General features: G+C 44.2%; 3 protein-coding genes across 3 annotated transcripts; 2 read left to right on the top strand and 1 right to left on the bottom strand.

Moving 5' to 3' along the window:
• The first annotated feature begins 388 nt into the window (after positions 1 to 388).
• On the top strand, positions 389 to 5,932 carry wbp2 (WW domain binding protein 2). The gene is made up of 8 exons (XM_026351411.1): positions 389 to 627; positions 2,336 to 2,444; positions 2,661 to 2,796; positions 2,883 to 2,975; positions 3,079 to 3,225; positions 3,318 to 3,440; positions 4,031 to 4,107; positions 4,656 to 5,932. Exons 1-8 carry the CDS (start codon positions 569 to 571, stop codon positions 4,701 to 4,703), a joined length of 792 nt encoding a protein of 263 aa, XP_026207196.1. The 5' UTR covers positions 389 to 568; the 3' UTR covers positions 4,704 to 5,932.
• On the bottom strand, positions 5,892 to 10,880 carry trim65 (tripartite motif containing 65). The gene is made up of 8 exons (XM_026351410.1): positions 10,806 to 10,880; positions 9,900 to 10,357; positions 9,689 to 9,784; positions 9,365 to 9,595; positions 7,984 to 8,152; positions 7,816 to 7,905; positions 7,440 to 7,657; positions 5,892 to 7,328 (listed from the first exon to the last, which is right to left on the bottom strand). Exons 2-8 carry the CDS (start codon positions 10,332 to 10,334, stop codon positions 7,020 to 7,022), a joined length of 1,548 nt encoding a protein of 515 aa, XP_026207195.1. The 5' UTR covers positions 10,335 to 10,357; positions 10,806 to 10,880; the 3' UTR covers positions 5,892 to 7,019.
• Positions 10,881 to 11,358: 478 nt separating this feature from the next.
• On the top strand, positions 11,359 to 14,217 carry mrpl38 (mitochondrial ribosomal protein L38). The gene is made up of 9 exons (XM_026350611.1): positions 11,359 to 11,462; positions 12,097 to 12,285; positions 12,404 to 12,535; positions 12,710 to 12,912; positions 13,014 to 13,086; positions 13,191 to 13,236; positions 13,377 to 13,535; positions 13,705 to 13,841; positions 13,979 to 14,217. Exons 1-9 carry the CDS (start codon positions 11,378 to 11,380, stop codon positions 14,113 to 14,115), a joined length of 1,161 nt encoding a protein of 386 aa, XP_026206396.1. The 5' UTR covers positions 11,359 to 11,377; the 3' UTR covers positions 14,116 to 14,217.
• The last annotated feature ends 4,171 nt before the right edge of the window (positions 14,218 to 18,388 follow it).

Below are 18,388 nucleotides of genomic sequence, written 5' to 3'. Positions count from 1 at the left end.
AGTACACACAACTGCCAAGTGCAGAAATCACAAGGATTTTAAAGGGTTAGAATAAAGATGACTACAAAGACTAATAAAACAAAACCAAGAACATTTAATGTTCCAAGCTATTTCTTCATCTATTTTCCTGGATCACCTCAGACTGGTGTCCTCACTGGATAAATAACCCCATCTTAACCTACATGTATGTGCATGTATGCATGATGTCCCTCACTTTATTACTTACCTTAACTAAAGTTAGTCCCATTCATTCGTATCCAGGTGTCTAAATATTTCATATATCATCTCTTACACATGTTATTCTTAAGATAAGTCATAAAACCTTCTCTCGAATTAATTTTATCTGTAAAACATATATGTTTTAATACAGTCTGACGTCACGCCGTGGGCGTGGCAAACGGATGGCGGAAGAGCAGGTGCAACATTAAACCCAGCAACAACACAACAACCGTTATCAACGCACCGGGAGACGGTACCGAGGAGGCACACGGGCCTGCCCATACGTTTTCTGATTGACGATCTACAACTTTAATCTGTGTGTTCCCGGAGAGTTTGGAGGGCCGTCGACATGACTCTGAACCAGAACCACTCGGAGTCCGGCGGAGTCATCATTAACAACAGTGAAAGGTAACGTTAGCCGTTGGAGCGGGCTAGCTAGCTGTAACCGTTACCGTTAACCGGACTGACAAGTTGAACTCTGTCAGACGGGAACGTCACACCAGACTCCTTTAGAAAATTACGCAGTTTAAATGTGTTAATTAATAAATAAACATGCTTAACGTACAGAAAGTGCTCTAAAATTCAACATGTGAATTTTAATTTATACACAAATCAACGTTACACAGTTAGCCAAATAACGTTATATTCATTTCACGTTAGTTGAAATGGCAACTTTTAGCATGTTAGCTAATTTGTCCCCATTTTACCTAATGTTATGATGGCGGTAGCCAGCACTGTTTCACTAGAGACTCTAATTTAAGAGTGCTTTATGGTTTATCATATGTTAGCCGACTTCCAGACTTTCTAATATAACCTATTTAGCTAGCTGACGAGCAATTGCAACGGTTGTGTTAAAACGCATTGTTTCTTAATGGACTATTCGTGTTGCATTTTACTGAACCGGGTCTTGGACTCGTGGCCCAAATATGGCCTTCACCCTGTTATATCATCACTGCAGTCAGCCGTAGCAGGCTAGACATTTGATTACATAAATGTTTACTTGTTATTAACCTTATATGCAGCCAAACGTATACTAGGACAACATGTTATTTAACCACATTGTAACAGTGCTGCTTCATTGTTTGGTTTTAACCATCTGCATGCTGGTCTGCTCTCTGGTAAAACGGATGTTTTGTCACATCTAAACTGGACACTGCAGTTACCATCGTTGGCAGATTCTTCTAGAACATACCAGAGCTTAAAGATAAACCCATTACAGCTAACCCAGAACCAGCAGAGTAGTAAACTCTGGATGGCAGGTAGCGCTAATCCTTTTAATTCAGTTGTGTTTGTTTAGTGCCAAATCACACCGGATGTCATCTCAAGGCACTTTACAGTGTACAGTTTAAGACCTTACAAATATAACTGTATTGACAATTATATAAAAATAACCCCAACAACCCCACTTTAACAGCACTAGGTGACATTGGAGAGGAAAAAATCCCTTTAGAGGAAGAAACCTGCAGCAGAACCAGACTCAGGGTGGGCGGCCATCTGCCTCGATTGGTTGGGGCGAGTGGAAAAGGGAGAGAGAAAAGAACAGCAGGCAACAAAAACAACGAGCAGGAAAAACACAAGCACACATTAGTAAAGCCAGTAACTGCATTGTGAAGATATAGAGCTCCAGGGCCTGATCCTTCTCTAACTATTAGCTAAATTGAGTCATAAATATAGAGAGGGTGTCTGCCTCCCAAACCTGAACTGGGAGCTGGTTCCACATGAGAGGAGCTTGATAGATAAAGGCTCTGCCTCCAATCTACATTTGGAATCTCTGAGAACAAAGAGTTCTGCTGGGAAAAATGAAACTATGAGGTCTTTAAGAAAGATGGAGCTTGATTATTAAGGAGAAGTGTTTTAAACTCTATTCTGGATTTTACAGGAAGCCAATGGAGAGAAGCTAACGTAGGAGAAATATGATCTCTCTTACTAATTCAGGCCAGATCTCTGGCTGCAGCATTTTGGATTAACTGGAGGCTTTTTAAGGAGTTATTGGGACGTCCTCTTAATAGTGATTTAAGTGAATTTTACCACAGGACAGGAGAATCAAGTCATATCCTAATGTTTTTCACTGGAAATGTCCCTTTTTATTGTCCCTGCTTTCTTCTTATGCCACCAGTGTGTTGATGAACTATGATAACGTGGAGCTGGTTTTCTGTGATGCGGAAACTCTGCCTGAAGCCTTCAGAAAGAGCAAGAAGGGCAGTATTTACCTGACGCCATACAGGGTAAGAGAAACAACCCACATATCAGATTGTTTGTATAAGACAGACAGCCTCACACTGCCACTGTTGACAGCATGTCCACAACAACTTGCAGAAGGTTCCACTAGTAAACAGCATCATGTTTAACTTTCCCCAATGGGTTAGTTGGAGAAAACTGAGACTGAATTTGAGTTCCTGGAAGTGCTAAGGGAGTTTTTTGTTCTTTTTTTTTTTTGCTAGGTGATCTTCCTAGCTAAAGGTAGGGATGCACTACAATCTTTCATGATGCCATTCTACTTGATGAAAGGCTGTGAGGTAAAACAGCCTGTATTGGGAGCCAATTACATCAAGGGCACCGTCGGCGCAGAGCCAGGAGGTAGGTCTACAAGTGTGTTTTTAGGTTTTTCTCACGCATGAAAAGTTAGTAACAGTGGATTCCTGCTTGTATTATTTCTCTTACAGGTGGTTGGGAGGGCAGTGCTACTTTCAAGCTTATCTTTGCTGCTGGAGGAGCTATAGAGTTTGGCCAGTACATGCTGCAGGTTGCAGCTCAGGGTACAATGACAAACCAGTGCTAACAGTAGTGGAAAGTGTATGTTGTACTTTTGATGTTTTGGTTCACTTTGCTTCTGTTGCTTCATCGTCTACTTTCTCTCAGCATCTCGAGGTCAGCCAGTGACTCCTGGATTTGGTGGGTGCCCCTACATGGCTAATGGGGCCTATGCTTACCCTCCTCCCCCAGCTAATGGGATGTACCCATCTGGACCTCCGCCCGGTTACTCCTACCCCAACCCTCCACCTCCAGGTTAGATGCTGTAATAAATGTGGCGTTTATTGTCACATGTTTACTTTCACAATATTTTGTCTAATCTGCATCTCTGTGCTCCTTGTACTCAGATGGATTCTACCCCAACCCCCCAGCATTTAATGCTTCTGCGGCCTACATCCCTCCACCTCCATATTCTGCTCCTTTGGGCCAGCAGGCACCGCATGATCCAGACCTTCCGTCCTCAGCAGCAGGTGGGTCTCTCTGGCAGAGGGGCTCTAACTGATCTGAATTAATGTGATTTAAGGTCCAGTGCACTTCAGGTGTTGATGCACTGATCAGCCTTAATTAAAAGAACAATGTTAAGAAAAGCTGATGGCTTGGAATTCTTCAAAGAAGTGGTTTACTATTGTGAACTGATATTAATATATGGTCTGTAAATCATGTCTTCATCAGTAGATGGTGGTTCAGCTGAGAGCAAACTCCATACAGTGATGCAGACAGAGATGTGTATCGTGACGCTGACATTAACCACGTCACCTTGACATACTAACTAAATCTGGCTGGTATACATTTGAAAGGAATCTGAAGTAACATTCTTGACTCTACATCATAACAACCTATTAGCTAAGGCCACAGAATAATGCACGCTGTTGCTGCCTTGTTACTTCTCTTCGTGCACTTTCTGTGCTCAGTCCTGTCTCATTCACCACAACCACCTGTCACATTTCAAGCTTGATTAGCTCCAGTTGTCTCAAATATCCCAGGGATTAGATGGTATGTTTAATTAATGCCCACCCTCCCATCTCTATTCCCTTTGTGTGTGTTTTTTCCCCCCTCACAGCGGAGGCCAAAGCAGCCGAGGCAGCAGCCAGTGCCAGCTGTGCCACTCTGCCTCCTCCACATGTTTACCTGCCGCAGGTAAGCTGCCGTCTATCACTCCTTTGTATCTAATGTTAAACTGATTTCACTCCCAGTTTGCTAATATATTTGGCTGATTCTGCCTTTGGACATTATTTTAAACAAAACAAAACCTTTCTTTGTGTGTTTATCAGATAGATGTTCAAACTAATTAACAGATTTTAGTATTTTAAAGTAAATAAACCTTTTTTGCTAATGAGGTTTGTACAATACATGATGGAAATGTGGCATTTGGTTTTGGTTTATCCTGAATAGTAATTTGAGGAACGTGACAGTTACGTAATTGCTCCATACACAGCTGATGCTTTCATCTGTGGAGCAGGAGCCTCGCTGGACTCACTCTATTCTCTCTGTTTCCATTTCACTTTGTCGCATTATGGTTTTAGGGATAAACAAACTTTTGGTTGTGTCCAGGCATTCTGCTCCTGTCTAAATTGGTCTAAGTGGTCTTTGATGAATCAGACCATGGCCATTAGGAGAAAAAAAGTCTAAAAAGGTTCACTGTACTATTAGTACGGTCTCAAATCATGACTCCCTTCTCTTTCTAGGACAAGCCTCCTCCCTACTCCCCCCCAGAAGATAAGAAGAACCAGTAGACCTGCCTGATCCTCTATCCTACTGGATCACCTTGTTTCTTGTTTAATTCACTGGACATCAGTACAACTTTTGTATTTTAATTATTTCTTGTCTTCCTAGTCCCCAGCCAATTCATTTCTTTGGTCTTCCCTTTCTCTCATTCCATCATTTCCCACCTCAGCTTAAACATTATACATTCCTCTGATAATTCTTATACTGTAATCAGCTTCATTCTTCTCAGATGCACCTTTACCTGATGGTCATTAGTATTGGTAGCAATCTGTGAGAGACAACAGAAGATGTTCCAGCAGGATTTTCTGGCTTTTTTCAGTGTAGTTGAGGAACCTTTGTAACCTGACCTGCTATTTTTGCATTTATTGCCTTGCAAATATCCCAAGAATCATAGTGCTACTCTAAACATTATATTGAACTATGCTTAGGTGAAGCTCACATATGATTTTCTGTCTATTAAACCAGACTCAATCTAATGATGTGAATTAGTTTGCTAACCTATCCAGAGGCAAGCTGAATGCAATCTTTTATTTTTCTATAATTACTAATTATTATTCTATTTTGTGTGTACATGCTTTTAATATGTAGACTTTGAAAACTGAGAATTTCTCAAGAACACTAATCTAACTTTTGTAAAGAGAGCAGACTGCCAGGTGGCCTGGTCTGCTCTGACATGTTTTAGTGGATATGAGGAACGCAAAGATTAGAGCGGCATCGAGCCCAGCAGCGAATCCCTGATCCTGGATTAGAGCGAGTGAGCGTGGCCAGGGCCTGGAGGGACGTACTGCCGTGTGTGGGGTGGATTATCTTTATAATGTGCAAGAGCAGAGCAGTCGCCCAATGATGTCACTTCCTATTTTGTCGTACCTCTGAACATTCGAGAAACCTATGGTCAGACTCTCCACCAGCCTGCTTCATCTCGCCTTCTCCTTCCTCACATTTTAGACATTAGAACAAGATCTTCTCAAAGTTTCTACTTTCTGTGTTGTGACATTAACTCTCAGTTTGAGGTCAGTGTTTCAATCTGATCTGAGCAGCTCAGTATCTGAGTTTCTGCTCTTCCTTCCTCTATGGTCAGTAATCTATAAACTGTATCTGTGGCACATCTGTGGCTGATTCTTTGCACTTTCAGAATGCTATGCATCGGGCTCCTGTTTGCTCTGTCATGGCTGTGTGTATATTAATAAAGCTCTGTATTTATTTCAAAGTAATTTATTGAATAATTAATGTAAAATGGCCTAAGTAAGAAAAAGCATGATCTCAACTAATGCATGTATGCATTGGATTGGATTTTATTAAATGGATCTTGATTCATGTGGAACAGAACGGTCTTTGTCTTTTTTTCTTTCTACAGTATTGCTGTATCACAGCTTGATAGGTGTTTCACTTTGACCACAGCTCAGTGCATTAGCAAACTCAACAGAACATTGTTAGACCAGAGCAGCCTGGAAATGTGCTCTTCCTTCAGTCAGTAGTGCTTGTCTGCACTTGTCGTCAACTTGTGCAAATCCACAGCAGTTTCCCAAAGAATGATGCGCTATGTCCTGAGCCTCGAGTACCTCAACATTCCAAAGGTCACAACTATGCTTTAGAAGTGCTCGTGATTTAAAAGGAAAAAACTTCAGGCCGAAAGCCTGTTAAAAAAACATCTGTAGAGTACAGCAGATTCTATCACAACACAGCATGACAGGTTAAGGACTGTACAGGCAGGCACAGTTTGTGCATTCATGCTAAAATCCCAAGATGAATAATAAAAAAAAAGAAAACATATTCTCAGTTCTCTATTTGAAGTAGTAATGTACAGCCCACAGCATTTTGTTTTCACCTGCCATCTTTTATGGTAGGGACTGTACTTAAACAGGAAGTGCACTTGCACTGGCATCCTTTGGCCCATGTCGGGCTTAGTTAGTGTCAGTCTCCACATTAGCTGTGTATTGCCTTGAAGTAGAAAACAAGAAATACATTTTGTGTAGTGTACAATAATCTGACGTGGAGATGAAAGCGGGAACTTGTCTAAAACTGGAGATTATTTCATACCTACTATGAAGAGGAAACAAAAACCCAGATAAATTAGTGATGTCACACTAGAGCCCTAAGGCCCTGTACAGTTTGTAACCATTTCTTTAGCTATGTCATTGTGTGAACCAGCAAAAGCCAAGTAGGCATTTATAGGTTGAGAACCCAATCACACGCAATTCTTCTGCTTAACACAATGTATTGAGGCAGTGATCATCAAGAGACCAAAACATGTAAAAGGGTCTGTGTTGACTCAGTTACTGCCTATGTTTGATCCGTCTCTGAGCTCCTTCTCTTTATGAGTCCCCTCATGTGGAGCAGAGGGTGATGCTGACCCCCTCTCCTATCCAGCAGGCAGGAAACAGCTCCTGAGTGAAAACACAGTGGAAAGCATGGAGCCTGGTCTGGCCGTCTCCGTAGTAGGTGAGAGTCCCCGCCTCGTAGTCTAGCAGCATGCCGATGCGGCTGTGCTGGGAGCGGCCGGACACTGTCTCACGTCGGCCATTGTGCCAGGCGCTAAGCTGATGCTCATCCAGCTGCAGGCTCCACGACAGTTCATTCATACCCACCATGCACCTCCTACCCTTCTCCTTCCTGGGGATGGTCTCGTAAGTTACCTGATGAGACGTGGAGGAAATTATGTGGGTGAAATGCATGCAGAGATATTTCAGTCTGGACAAATTGGTGGACAAAGACATAGACAGGACCAACATTAGAGAGTTCTTTACCCCGAGGTAGGCCCAGGGTTTGGACACCTCCAGCTCCCAGTAATGCTGTCCATGGGTGAAGCCTTGAAAGCAAAGCACCTGCCAGGTGTGATCGAAGCGGGCTTCGTGGGCCGGAACCGGGCGAGGCCCAGACGTCAGATGCTCCGCTCTCCGGTTCTCCAGGGACAAAAACAGGTGCCCATTGGCCGTGCGGGGGTCAAAGGTCAAAGTGCATCGGTCTGTAATGACAAAGAAAGGAGTCATTAATTTACTGCAGGATCTACCAACAAAACTTTACCACACTCGAAAAACATAGATCTTTATTTCTTAACCTTGTTCGCACGCTTGCTTGATGATAACAGTAGACACAGCATCATAAATGTTAGATAAGACTTACAAGCACTGAGGCCCTCCTTCCCACCAGTGTGGCACGGAGCCGCCGGACTGGGAACCACAGCTAGGATCGGCCTCTTATCCTGAGGTGAACCTGGAGACGGATAACAGCGCTGAGAACACAGAGCTCAGAGTCCAGAATAATCTCCTGAAAAATCTAACTGCTGCTTACCATCTTTGTCCTGACCCACAGCTGTGCTCACAGCTTTCTCTAGGTCCTCAGACACGAGCTTGGAGACCCGGGACAGGACTTCTGTGACACCATTTAATCGATCTTGAAGGTTTGGCGTCATATCTGTGGGAACAGCCTCAAAGCGTGGAACTTCTATGAGCATCGATTCCTGTGAAGAGATATCTTTTAAATAAGACCTCTTAGAATTTTTAGTTTAACGAACCATGTCAGTGTGTCTGACATTTGACTGATTGATAACTGCTGTTCTACTTAAGAACAACAACTGATACAGTGAGTGTAAGGTCACATTCAACATGCTCCATATGGTTATTGGATCTAAATTGTCCATAATCAAAACAAAGATATTTGCAGTATCAAATTAAGTATACACAGTGCATCCAGAAACATTTGATGTTACAGCCTTATTCCAAAATGGATTCATTTCATTATTTCCCTCAAAATTCCACAAATATACCCCATATTGTCAAATTGAAAAACTTTATTTTGAAATCTTTACAATTTCATTAAAAATAATGAAATGAATATTTCATTGAATAGACAATTGCGCTCTGACATGTACTGTTAACTGTGGGACCTTGTATAGACAGGTGTATGCCTTTCCAGTTCATGTCCAATCAACTGAATTTCCCACAGGATGTGCCAGAGGTCAATTTTAAAAGTCATGACAAAGGCTGTGAATACTAATGTACATTTTTGTTCACTTTGTTTGTAGAGTTTTGTGGTAAATAATGAATTCAATCCATTATGGAATTAATCTTTAACATGACAAAATGTGGAAAGCACTGTGATTACTTTCTTGATGCACTGTACATGTTCTATGTTTGGTTGTTTGCTGCACTGACAAAACTCTTTGCCGAAGTTGTGACATTTAGCAGTTTATCAAAACTACACAGAGCTAAATAACGATATCTGTGCTGCCATCTAGCAGTAGAACACATACTGAATGCTGCTCCCACAGCAGGGTGGGTCGCATAAAATGTCACAGTTTTAACCTACAATGACCTACACAATGCTACATCCTTGTTGTGAGCCACCTACAACACAAAAAACAACAACAAAGAAAGCGCCAAATTCATATTTTTCCATCATTGTTTCTTCATTGTTCTTAGGGTTTGTCACTCTAAGATGCAAAGGTGAGCATGAGAAGATTTAACAGCCTCTAATTCCAGCACTGTGTGACATATATACATATGTATTGTGTTGTTGCTTTTGTTATGCTTATTCTGGCTGGTTCTTAATATAAAATAATTCATTTCAATTTCAAATTTCAATGCCATTTGATCATATGAATGCAGTGTGTACAATAAAAGTCTTGCTATTTGAACCAAACTAAAAACAATACAAAGTCAGCAGCTCAAACCTTGATGAGCTCTGTGTCAGACAGGTTATGCAGAGCTGCTATTTGGCCTTGACTCTCTCTCAGCTTCTGGGAGCGCTCCTCGAGTTCAGCTAGCCGAGCTTCAGCCTCAGAGATGGCGGCCTCTTTCTGCTCATTAATAAATAGCTCTGTAGCCTCCTGTTTTTCAGCCAGTATTTTCATCAGAGTGCAGAACTTGACATTGACCCATGTTGAAGTTTGCTGAAGAGTCACCTGTTGACGGGAAACACCAAATGATATGTCTGCTATGGGAAATTTGAAAACATGTTGTTTGTGGTGTCCTGTTCTATTGCACTAGGAGTTTACCTTAGCTTGATTTATATTCTCAGCAAGATCATTTATACTTTTCTGCGTCTCTTCAATGAGTTTCCCCAATTCCTTATTTTTCCTTTCTAGCAGCATCTGAAAAGATTCAAAACATATCAGACAGCGGGTTTTAAAGTTACAATAATACCAACTGTGAGGCTAGAGTAAAGTAGACAGTGTGGCTGTGATGGGAATGCGTTACAACATTTACCTCTTGATTTTCCCTTTCTGCTTCCAACAGGACTTTCTCATGGCTCGCACATTCTGAGATTCCACACTCGCAGCACACAGCCATTTTGTCCTGCTTACAGTAATAAACCAGAGGCTTCTTATGGCGGTCACACAGGAGCATAGCTCTCACTCCTTCACCCCCCCTCATGAGAGACTCTCTACAGGAGGGTCCGGTGGTGTTGGCAGCCTCAGTCAGGACTGACAGGGACACATTACGCTTAAGGATGGGCCTCGTGTCAAACTTCTCACTGCAGATGGGGCACTGAGATCCGGGGCTGAGGTCAGTCTTGCTCTTAGTGTCCCAGTAAGTGGTGATGCACTTTTGACAGAAGGTGTGTCCACAAGGGATGGTTACAGGGATCCTGAAACGCTCCAGACATATGGCGCAGATCAGGTTTGAATTTTGAGACTCCATCACTGAACAAACACCTGATACCTCTGTGAGAAAAAGAGGGGAAAATAGGATGTTAATGATGACTTAAGAGTTCTTCACAGTGACAGCTTTGAAAAGAACTGCTTAACATCTACATCAAACATATGAAGCTTTTTATTTAGAAACTGTTTCTCATAAAGGCAGAATAAAACACAATATTTGACATTTCTGTGGCAGTTATCATACTCGGCCACAACAAAGACACAAGCATCAATCACCTTAAGGCTCAGTCTTTTATTTGGGTAACGTTAGTTACTAACTTAGCCTAATGCAAGCAAAGGCTAACGCTAGCTACCGTTAGCCTAGCTAGATTCTCAGTCAGTTCACGTTAGCTAGACCTCTTGGGGACAAATTGTCAAAATATGAACGGTCGAGTGATTTAATTGTATATTAGCGCACGTTTTACTATCGCCGGGCAGATATAACACAAAACGGCATAATGTGTATCCTTACCCCTTGTACAGTTACAGTCGTGTCCAGCATTAGCTTCTCTGAACACTGAATTTCTCCAGATGAAGCTTCCCTGATGACGACATACGCAAAAATGACGCCTTCACGTCGTGTCGGGAAAACAAATAAACACACAAATATATACATCATTACAGTGGTATTAGTGTTGTTTCATTTACTTTAGTTACACTGTAATACGTGTACTGTAACTGTAATATTGCTTTTCGTTGGATTCTTACGAGTAGAACTTACTTGTTGTTGTCACACAATAGGCTAGATTGTTCCCACAGACTGTAACGTTACATAAAGCATTTTATATACAGACTGTACCTTAAATCCAGCTTCAACTGTAACTGCTGATAGATCACTAACTAAACTAAATATGTGTAGTAATTTCTGTACAATGGAGGTTTTTAAAAAATTGTCTGAATAAACTTACGATAATATATGTTACTAGTTTTGCTTGCTAGTGCAATATACTGTATAGTACGTGACAAAGGGATATAATGAGAATAAAGTGCACGGAGTCGTTTTGCTCCTCTCGGCCACCGTATATTCTGAAACACTCATTCAACATGGCGCTGCGCAGGGTTTGTGCTGCTACCTTGCGAACTGGGACAGATTTAGGGGTCAATAATGCGAGGGCGTTTGTCACAACAGGTATTGTAACAATTTTACTGAATTATATTGGTTTTACGCTGACGACCTTTGTGCTTGGTCTTCAGTATGTCTTCTAATGTATGTTAGGTTAGCATTAGTTTGAACAGCAGACCCTGCTTACACGCTGTCGCCTCCGGTGGCGATGCCAAACTCTATAGGAAAATATGACAATTAAGCATGAACGCATTGACACTTAGCTCAAGCTGTTTAGTTTTAGGCAGTTGAAGTCAAATTTGTATATGTTGTTGGTTTGAATAAGCATCGGAAGGACCAAATATGAGCGTTGCAACCAGCACCGTTCAGTGTACTAGATGCATCGTTGTAAGTGTGGTGAATTTAGGCTTCTACTTGATACAGACTGTCAAAATCTGAACGGGGTTTCTGGAGAGTCACCACAAGTCTTTGACTTATTTATGAATGTACAGTAATCAATGGGAGTTGAACTGATTTTTGTTTCCACATTTTGACAATGTTAACGTAACAATGACAAGACAAACATCAGTACAGAAGAATCTGAGCATATGCACAACATAAATACAGACAGTACATGGAAATGTGTATAAATGCACAATTTAAGTAGCAGTGAGACTAAAAAAAGGTAAATAACAAATTGTTTGATGTTTCCACATGACAGCATTCCTCTGCAGAAGGGTGCCTCCATTAGGTCCGATGCCAAATGAGGACATTGATGTTAAAAACCTGGAATCAATAGAGAGGTATCGCAGCTACACTCGTTACTTCAGACAAGCTGAGAAGGCAAATAACAAACCTGTGTGGTGGAGGACTTACAGGAGCTACGCTGAGAAAGCTGATCCTGAGCATGGTGAGAAACCCTGGTGCTATGTAGGTGCAGTGGCAAAAATGGTTGGTTGAGGATTTTATTTAGTGACACTTCAAACCTCGGAAAATCTGCAGCGTCAAATAGCTTCTTTTTGTTGCAGGTGCGGAGCGAGTGAACATTGGTCTGCCATACTATCAACCCAACAGGACCAAAGAAGTGAGGGAGAGAAGGGAGGTGATGAAGAACAACAAGAAGAACGTTGAGCTGGAAAGGGCTTGTCGTCTGCACACTTGTAAGCTCACACAGTGAATACTCAAAGATACATTATGTGCAGGTGGAGATGAGTAGATTGATTTTGAGTGTTGAGTTAGGGCTAGCTTAAGCCACACATTATAGCCTTACATTTTGAACTCATAAGATAATATGAGTATTTTGTTAACTTTTCTATATTTTATTTTCCCTGCAGATAAGATCCCTGTGGATCGAGTGCAGGAAACCTGGGAGAAAACCAGTGCCCCCTTTCATGTTAAGAGACTGGCAGACCACTATGGTGTTTTCAGAGATCTCTTCCCCATGGCCTACTTTGTACCCCAAGTGTCACTTCGTATTTGCTATCGCCAGGACAGCAGTGGTCAGGTGCATTATGGGAACCGACTGACACCAACTGAAGTATGTTAAAGGAATTGAAAGTTCCAGAGTCTGTTCATCTGCCTCTCCCCGTGTCTTCTGTGATATATTTATATCTATATATTCTTCTTTTTTCTCTCCAGGCAGCATCTGCTCCTCATGTCAGCTTTGATGCAGAGGAGGGATCCTTGTGGACCCTTCTGCTCACCTCTCCAGGTCAGTCTCCTCTAGGCAATAACATCAGCTTCCATGACAGGAATCAACACAAATTATGTCTTCCCGAGCTACTTTTACAGACTGCTGAAATAATTTTTTTTCAGATGAGCATCTTCTGGATAATGAAGCAGAATACGTTCACTGGCTAGTGTAGGTATTTTAAAGCAGATAACATATTTCCCAGTGCAATAACTCTCAGTTAGCTTTATTGTATGTGACTTGTTACTATTTGAGTCACCTTTGTACAAACTTTAAAGAAAGATTGCTGACAGACAACCGTGTCTCTGTAGAGGGAACATACCAGGTGGAACAGTTCACGCTGGAGAGGAGCTGTGTCACTACCTGCCCCCCTTCCCTGCCAGAGGAACAGGCTTCCACCGCTACATTTATGTCTTATTTAAGCAGGAGGGACCCATCAACTTCCAGGGCGATGTCAGGCCGTCACCATGGTCAGCTATACACTGAACATACACATAAGAAGCTTTTGTATTATGAGTAAATATAGAATGAAATGTTTATTTTCATTACGTATCTCTGTATGTCTGTTAAATTAGAATAAAAACAGAGAGTAGACTTAAACTAGAAATAAACTAAGCATATGTTGCCCGACCTTCCCAGCCATTCTCTGGTGGATCGCACATTTAAGACAGTGGATTTCTACAGAAAGCATCAGGACAACATGACACCTGCAGGCCTGGCCTTCTTCCAGTGTCAGTGGGACGAATCTGTCACCAGCACCTTTCACAGCACGCTCAGTGAGTCACACCAGTGCTCACAAGTTGTTATTTTCCCTTACTTGCTTAAATATCAGACTGCAATTGTGTGTGTGTGTGTGTGTGTGTGTGTGTGGTATCTTTCAATAATAAAGGGTGTTTCTGTCTTCACCCTGCAGACATGAAGGAGCCTGTGTTTGAGTTTATCCAGCCTCCAGTGTACCACCCACCACAGGTCAAATACCCTCATGGACAGCCTTTGCGCTACCTGGACCGATACAGAGATGGGAAGGAACACACCTACGGAATATATTGATTATGAGTCACGTAACCCGAAAATCTTTTATTCACATTGTCCTCTAAATGTGAAACTATGTTTTGCATATTATACTGCAATAATAAAAAAAATTTCATCCATGCTGACGGTGTCTCTGATAAAGAATTATATCTTAAGTCCTGTTTATTTTGCTCAGAATTTCAGAGATGTTTCAGTTCATTTGGTGGAATATGTGCTGAAAAACCCAACATCATGTGAGATAAGATGTAATAAATATTAAACAAGAGGAAGATGTAGATCATAAAAATATAATGTGAACTTCCATATCTGTATTTTTTACTGTTACGATTAAACAGTAAAAATGCGAAATAGAAAATAAAGCAATGTGACGGCTGTATTTGTATTATAAATCCAATAACACAAAGACTTCTTGCACTTTTGAAGTGCACATACTACATCAAAATTTAAGTGTGTAGAATTTTCACCTCTGTCTTGAAACGATGCTGTGCACTTTGTAAACCACCAGATGTCATTGTGCTGAGTTTAACGTTCTAGTGCTTCAAATCTTGACTGCACAAACGGAGCTCCCAAGCTTCCTTATGCCCATAACTGTGTGGAGAGAGTTACTATCAGTGAATCCAGTTCACTGTGCCATCAAAAAATGCAAGGTAAACGGTTATACAAAGAAGCAATACATAAATATGTTCCAGATTTGCCACTCATTTGTCAAATGTCAGCTGCTATCTAGAATTGCTCAGACCAATCTGACCAGTCTCACCCCATGCCAGTAAAAAGGTTGGGCATATAAACTGGCATGTTACAGCCACGACACTAGTGTTTGATGAAAGGGGCCCAGTAAGCAGACCTGTACCTGCCTCTGCAGATTGTTGTGAATTATTTTTATGTACAATATTGAACATATGTGGAATTATACCTTGATGTTGCATCCATATCCAAAAGTAGAACATAGTATGGAATAAGTTCTGTTTCAAATTTGGTTTGATAATCTGAATAATTGTATCACATGTACATGTCAGGAAGAGCTGGATATGAGGACTGATCACTCAGACATCTAAAGGGAGAGACAATTAGATGTGATCACCAGCAGCTGTGTCACCTGCTTGATGAGCTTTTTAAACCTCATGCAGCACAGGAAACATGTTCTCTTGGTGTCTGAAGCAATGGGATCTGCAGAGACCTTCTTTATTTGTGTGCTGGCAGTTTGGCTTGTCAAAGGTTTTTGCTTTTATTGTGTTTGAAACCTGTGTTTAAGAAGTTGTAAATACAAAGCAGCAAATCATAGATGGCACAAACATTTAATTAACAGCAAATGTATTGTCCCCAGGCTCATCTTTGCCAGTCAGTGGAATGGCTAAAAGACATGACAATGGACAGCACAAGGGAATGAAAGGTAAGAACTTTACTGATGCAAAGATGTGAGACAACACAAAGAATAATTTAAGAATAAATGATGTTGCATAGTCTCTACATATTGTGAATGCTGAGCTGTTTATTCTGTCATGGAATAGCAAAGTAATCCCCACTGATTTCAAGAGCAGCGTGAAGTTGTCATTTAAAGTAAAATTGGGCAAAATTCCTTTCCATTCTAAATTTTAAGTTTTGAGACATAATGTGGTACTTCATTAAGACATAATCTTAACCAGGAAATAACAACATATGATTGAAGTTAATCTCGATCTGCAAATACAGGTGCGACTGGCAGTATGAGATTGTCAAACACCTAAAGATTTAAAAAGTTGTTTTGCTCTATAACAAGATACAAATATTATCATTTGAAAAATTGTAATGTGTGTTGGTTACTGAAGAAAGTAAAGGTATCACAATAATCCATTAGTGTAAAACACTGTTTAATGTTTGTTTCAGTACATCTGACAAGTGGAGTGTATACTCGGCCATCAGTTGGCCACCTTAACCCTGCAAAGCAACGCACAGTATCCAAAACCCACCAGCTAAGCAACAGCTTGACAATTAATGGCAACAATGGCAGTCAGGTGAGCAACGTCCAGCCATCGGTGAGCAGGAACAACAGCAACATGACAAAGTGTGATAACATCCAGCTAAGCCTAACGACAAGCAGCAACAAAGGCAGCCAAGCTGGTAGCGACACCCAATCAAGCATCAGCCCAACTGCAAGTGGCGAAGGCGCAACAGAGAGCAGCAGCAGCACGCAGCCAAGCGAAGGCGCAACGGAGAGCAGCACGCAGCCAAGCGAAGGCGCAACGGAGAGCAGCAGCAGCACGCAGCCAAGCGAAGGCGCAACGGAGAGCAGCAGCAGCACGCAGCCAAGCGAAGGCGCAACGGAGAGCAGCAGCAGCACGCAGCCAAGCGAAGGCGCAACGGAGAGCAGTAGCAGCACGCAGCCAAGCGAAGGCGCAACGGAGAGCAGCAGCAGCACGCAGCCAAGCGAAGGCGCAACGGAGAGCAGCAGCAGCACGCAGCCAAGCGAAGGCGCAACGGAGAGCAGCAGCAGCACGCAGCCAAGCGAAGGCGCAACGGAGAGCAGCAGCAGCACGCAGCCAAGCGAAGGCGCAACGGAGAGCAGCAGCAGCACGCAGCCAAGCGAAGGCGCAACGGAGAGCAGCAGCAGCACGCAGCCAAGCGAAGGCGCAACGGAGAGCAGCAGCAGCAGCACGCAGCCAAGCGAAGGCGCAACGGAGAGCAGCAGCAGCACGCAGCCAAGCGAAGGCGCAACGGAGCAGCAGCAGCAGCACGCAGCCAAGCGAAGGCGCACGGAGAGCAGCAGCAGCAGCACGCAGCCAAGCGAAGGCGCAACGGAGAGCAGCAGCAGCACGCAGCCAAGCGAAGGCGCAACGGAGAGCAGCAGCAGCACGCAGCCAAGCGAAGGCGCAACGGAGAGCAGCAGCAGCACGCAGCCAGCGAAGGCGCAACGGAGAGCAAGCAGCAGCACGCAGCCAAGCGAAGGCGCAACGGAGAGCAGCAGCAGCACGCAGCCAAGCGAAGGCGCAACGGAGAGCAGCAGCAGCACGCAGCCAAGCGAAGGCGCAACGGAGAGCAGCAGCAGCACGCAGCCAAGCGAAGGCGCAACGGAGAGCAGCAGCAGCACGCAGCCAAGCGAAGGCGCAACGGAGAGCAGCAGCAGCAGCACGCAGCCAAGCGAAGGCGCAACGGAGAGCAGCAGCAGCACGCAGCCAAGCGAAGGCGCAACGGAGAGCAGCAGCAGCACGCAGCCAAGCGAAGGCGCAACGGAGAGCAGCAGCAGCACGCAGCCAAGCGAAGGCGCAACGGAGAGCAGCAGCAGCACGCAGCCAAGCGAAGGCGCAACGGAGAGCAGCAGCAGCACGCAGCCAAGCGAAGGCGCAACGGAGAGCAGCAGCAGCACGCAGCCAGGCGAAGGCGCAACGGAGAGCAGCAGCAGCACGCAGCCAGGCGAAGGCGCAACGGAGAGCAGCAGCAGCACGCAGCCAGGCGAAGGCGCAACGGAGAGCAGCAGCAGCACGCAGCCAGGCGAAGGCGCAACGGAGAGCAGCAGCAGCACGCAGCCAGGCGAAGGCGCAACGGAGAGCAGCAGCAGCACGCAGCCAAGCGAAGGCAAAGGCGCAACGGAGAGCAGCAGCAGCACGCAGCCAAGCGAAGGCAAAGGCGCAACGGAGAGCAGCAGCAGCACGCAGCCAAGCGAAGGCAAAGGCGCAACGGAGAGCAGCAGCAGCACGCAGCCAAGCGAAGGCAAAGGCGCAACGGAGAGCAGCAGCAGCAGCAGCACACGCAGCCAAGCGAATGCGCAACGGAGAGCAGCAGCAGCACGGCAGCCAAGCGAAGGCGCAACGGAGAGCAGCAGGCAGCACGGCAGCCAAGCGAAGGCGCAACGGAGAGCAGCAGCAGCACGCAGCCAAGCGAAGGCGCAACGGAGAGCAGCAGCAGACGCAGCCAAGCGAAGGCGCAACGGAAGAGAGCAGCAGCAGCCACGCAGCCAAGCGAAGGCGCAACTGGAGAGCAGCAGCAGACCGCAGCCAAGCGAAGGCGCAACGGAAGAGCAGCACACCGCAGCGCAGCGAAGGCGCAACGGAGAGCAGCAGCAGCAGCAGCAGCAGCACGCAGCCAAGCGAAGGGGCAACGGAGAGCAGCAGCAGCAGCAGCAGCAGCAGCAGCACGCAGCCAAGCGAAGGCAAAGGCGCAACGGAGAGCAGCAGCGAGGCAGGCAAGAGCACCGAGCCAAGGATCAACCCAGCGGCACATGCCAAAGGCAGCCACTACATCAAGTTAAACAAGAGCCCAGCGGCGAGCAGCCAGATGCGTAGTCACCCGTCCTCACATGTGAGACTGACGTTGTTGC

The sequence above is a fragment of the Anabas testudineus genome, chromosome 19 (assembly GCF_900324465.2).
Source record: "Anabas testudineus chromosome 19, fAnaTes1.2, whole genome shotgun sequence".
Classification (NCBI taxonomy): Eukaryota; Metazoa; Chordata; class Actinopteri; order Anabantiformes; family Anabantidae; genus Anabas; species Anabas testudineus.
The sequence above is the reverse complement of the archived record's forward strand: the minus strand, read 5'-3'. Positions and strand labels throughout refer to the sequence as shown.

Excerpts from the sequence above, each read along its gene's own strand:
- wbp2 (XM_026351411.1), top strand. The coding sequence starts at position 569 with ATGACTCTGAACCAGAACCACTCGGAGTCCGGCGGAGTCATCATTAAC. Across the intron at positions 2,976-3,078 it reads GCTGCAGGTTGCAGCTCAGG|CATCTCGAGGTCAGCCAGTG; the intron begins GTACAATGACAA and ends ACTTTCTCTCAG. Across the intron at positions 3,226-3,317 it reads CCCCAACCCTCCACCTCCAG|ATGGATTCTACCCCAACCCC; the intron begins GTTAGATGCTGT and ends CCTTGTACTCAG.
- trim65 (XM_026351410.1), bottom strand. The coding sequence starts at position 10,334 with ATGGAGTCTCAAAATTCAAACCTGATCTGCGCCATATGTCTGGAGCGT. Across the intron at positions 7,906-7,983 it reads TGTGGGTCAGGACAAAGATG|GTTCACCTCAGGATAAGAGG; the intron begins GTAAGCAGCAGT and ends ATCCGTCTCCAG. Across the intron at positions 7,658-7,815 it reads GAAGGAGGGCCTCAGTGCTT|ACCGATGCACTTTGACCTTT; the intron begins GTAAGTCTTATC and ends TTGTCATTACAG.
- mrpl38 (XM_026350611.1), top strand. The coding sequence starts at position 11,378 with ATGGCGCTGCGCAGGGTTTGTGCTGCTACCTTGCGAACTGGGACAGAT. Across the intron at positions 13,536-13,704 it reads GATGTCAGGCCGTCACCATG|CCATTCTCTGGTGGATCGCA; the intron begins GTCAGCTATACA and ends CGACCTTCCCAG. Across the intron at positions 13,842-13,978 it reads CACCTTTCACAGCACGCTCA|ACATGAAGGAGCCTGTGTTT; the intron begins GTGAGTCACACC and ends TTCACCCTGCAG.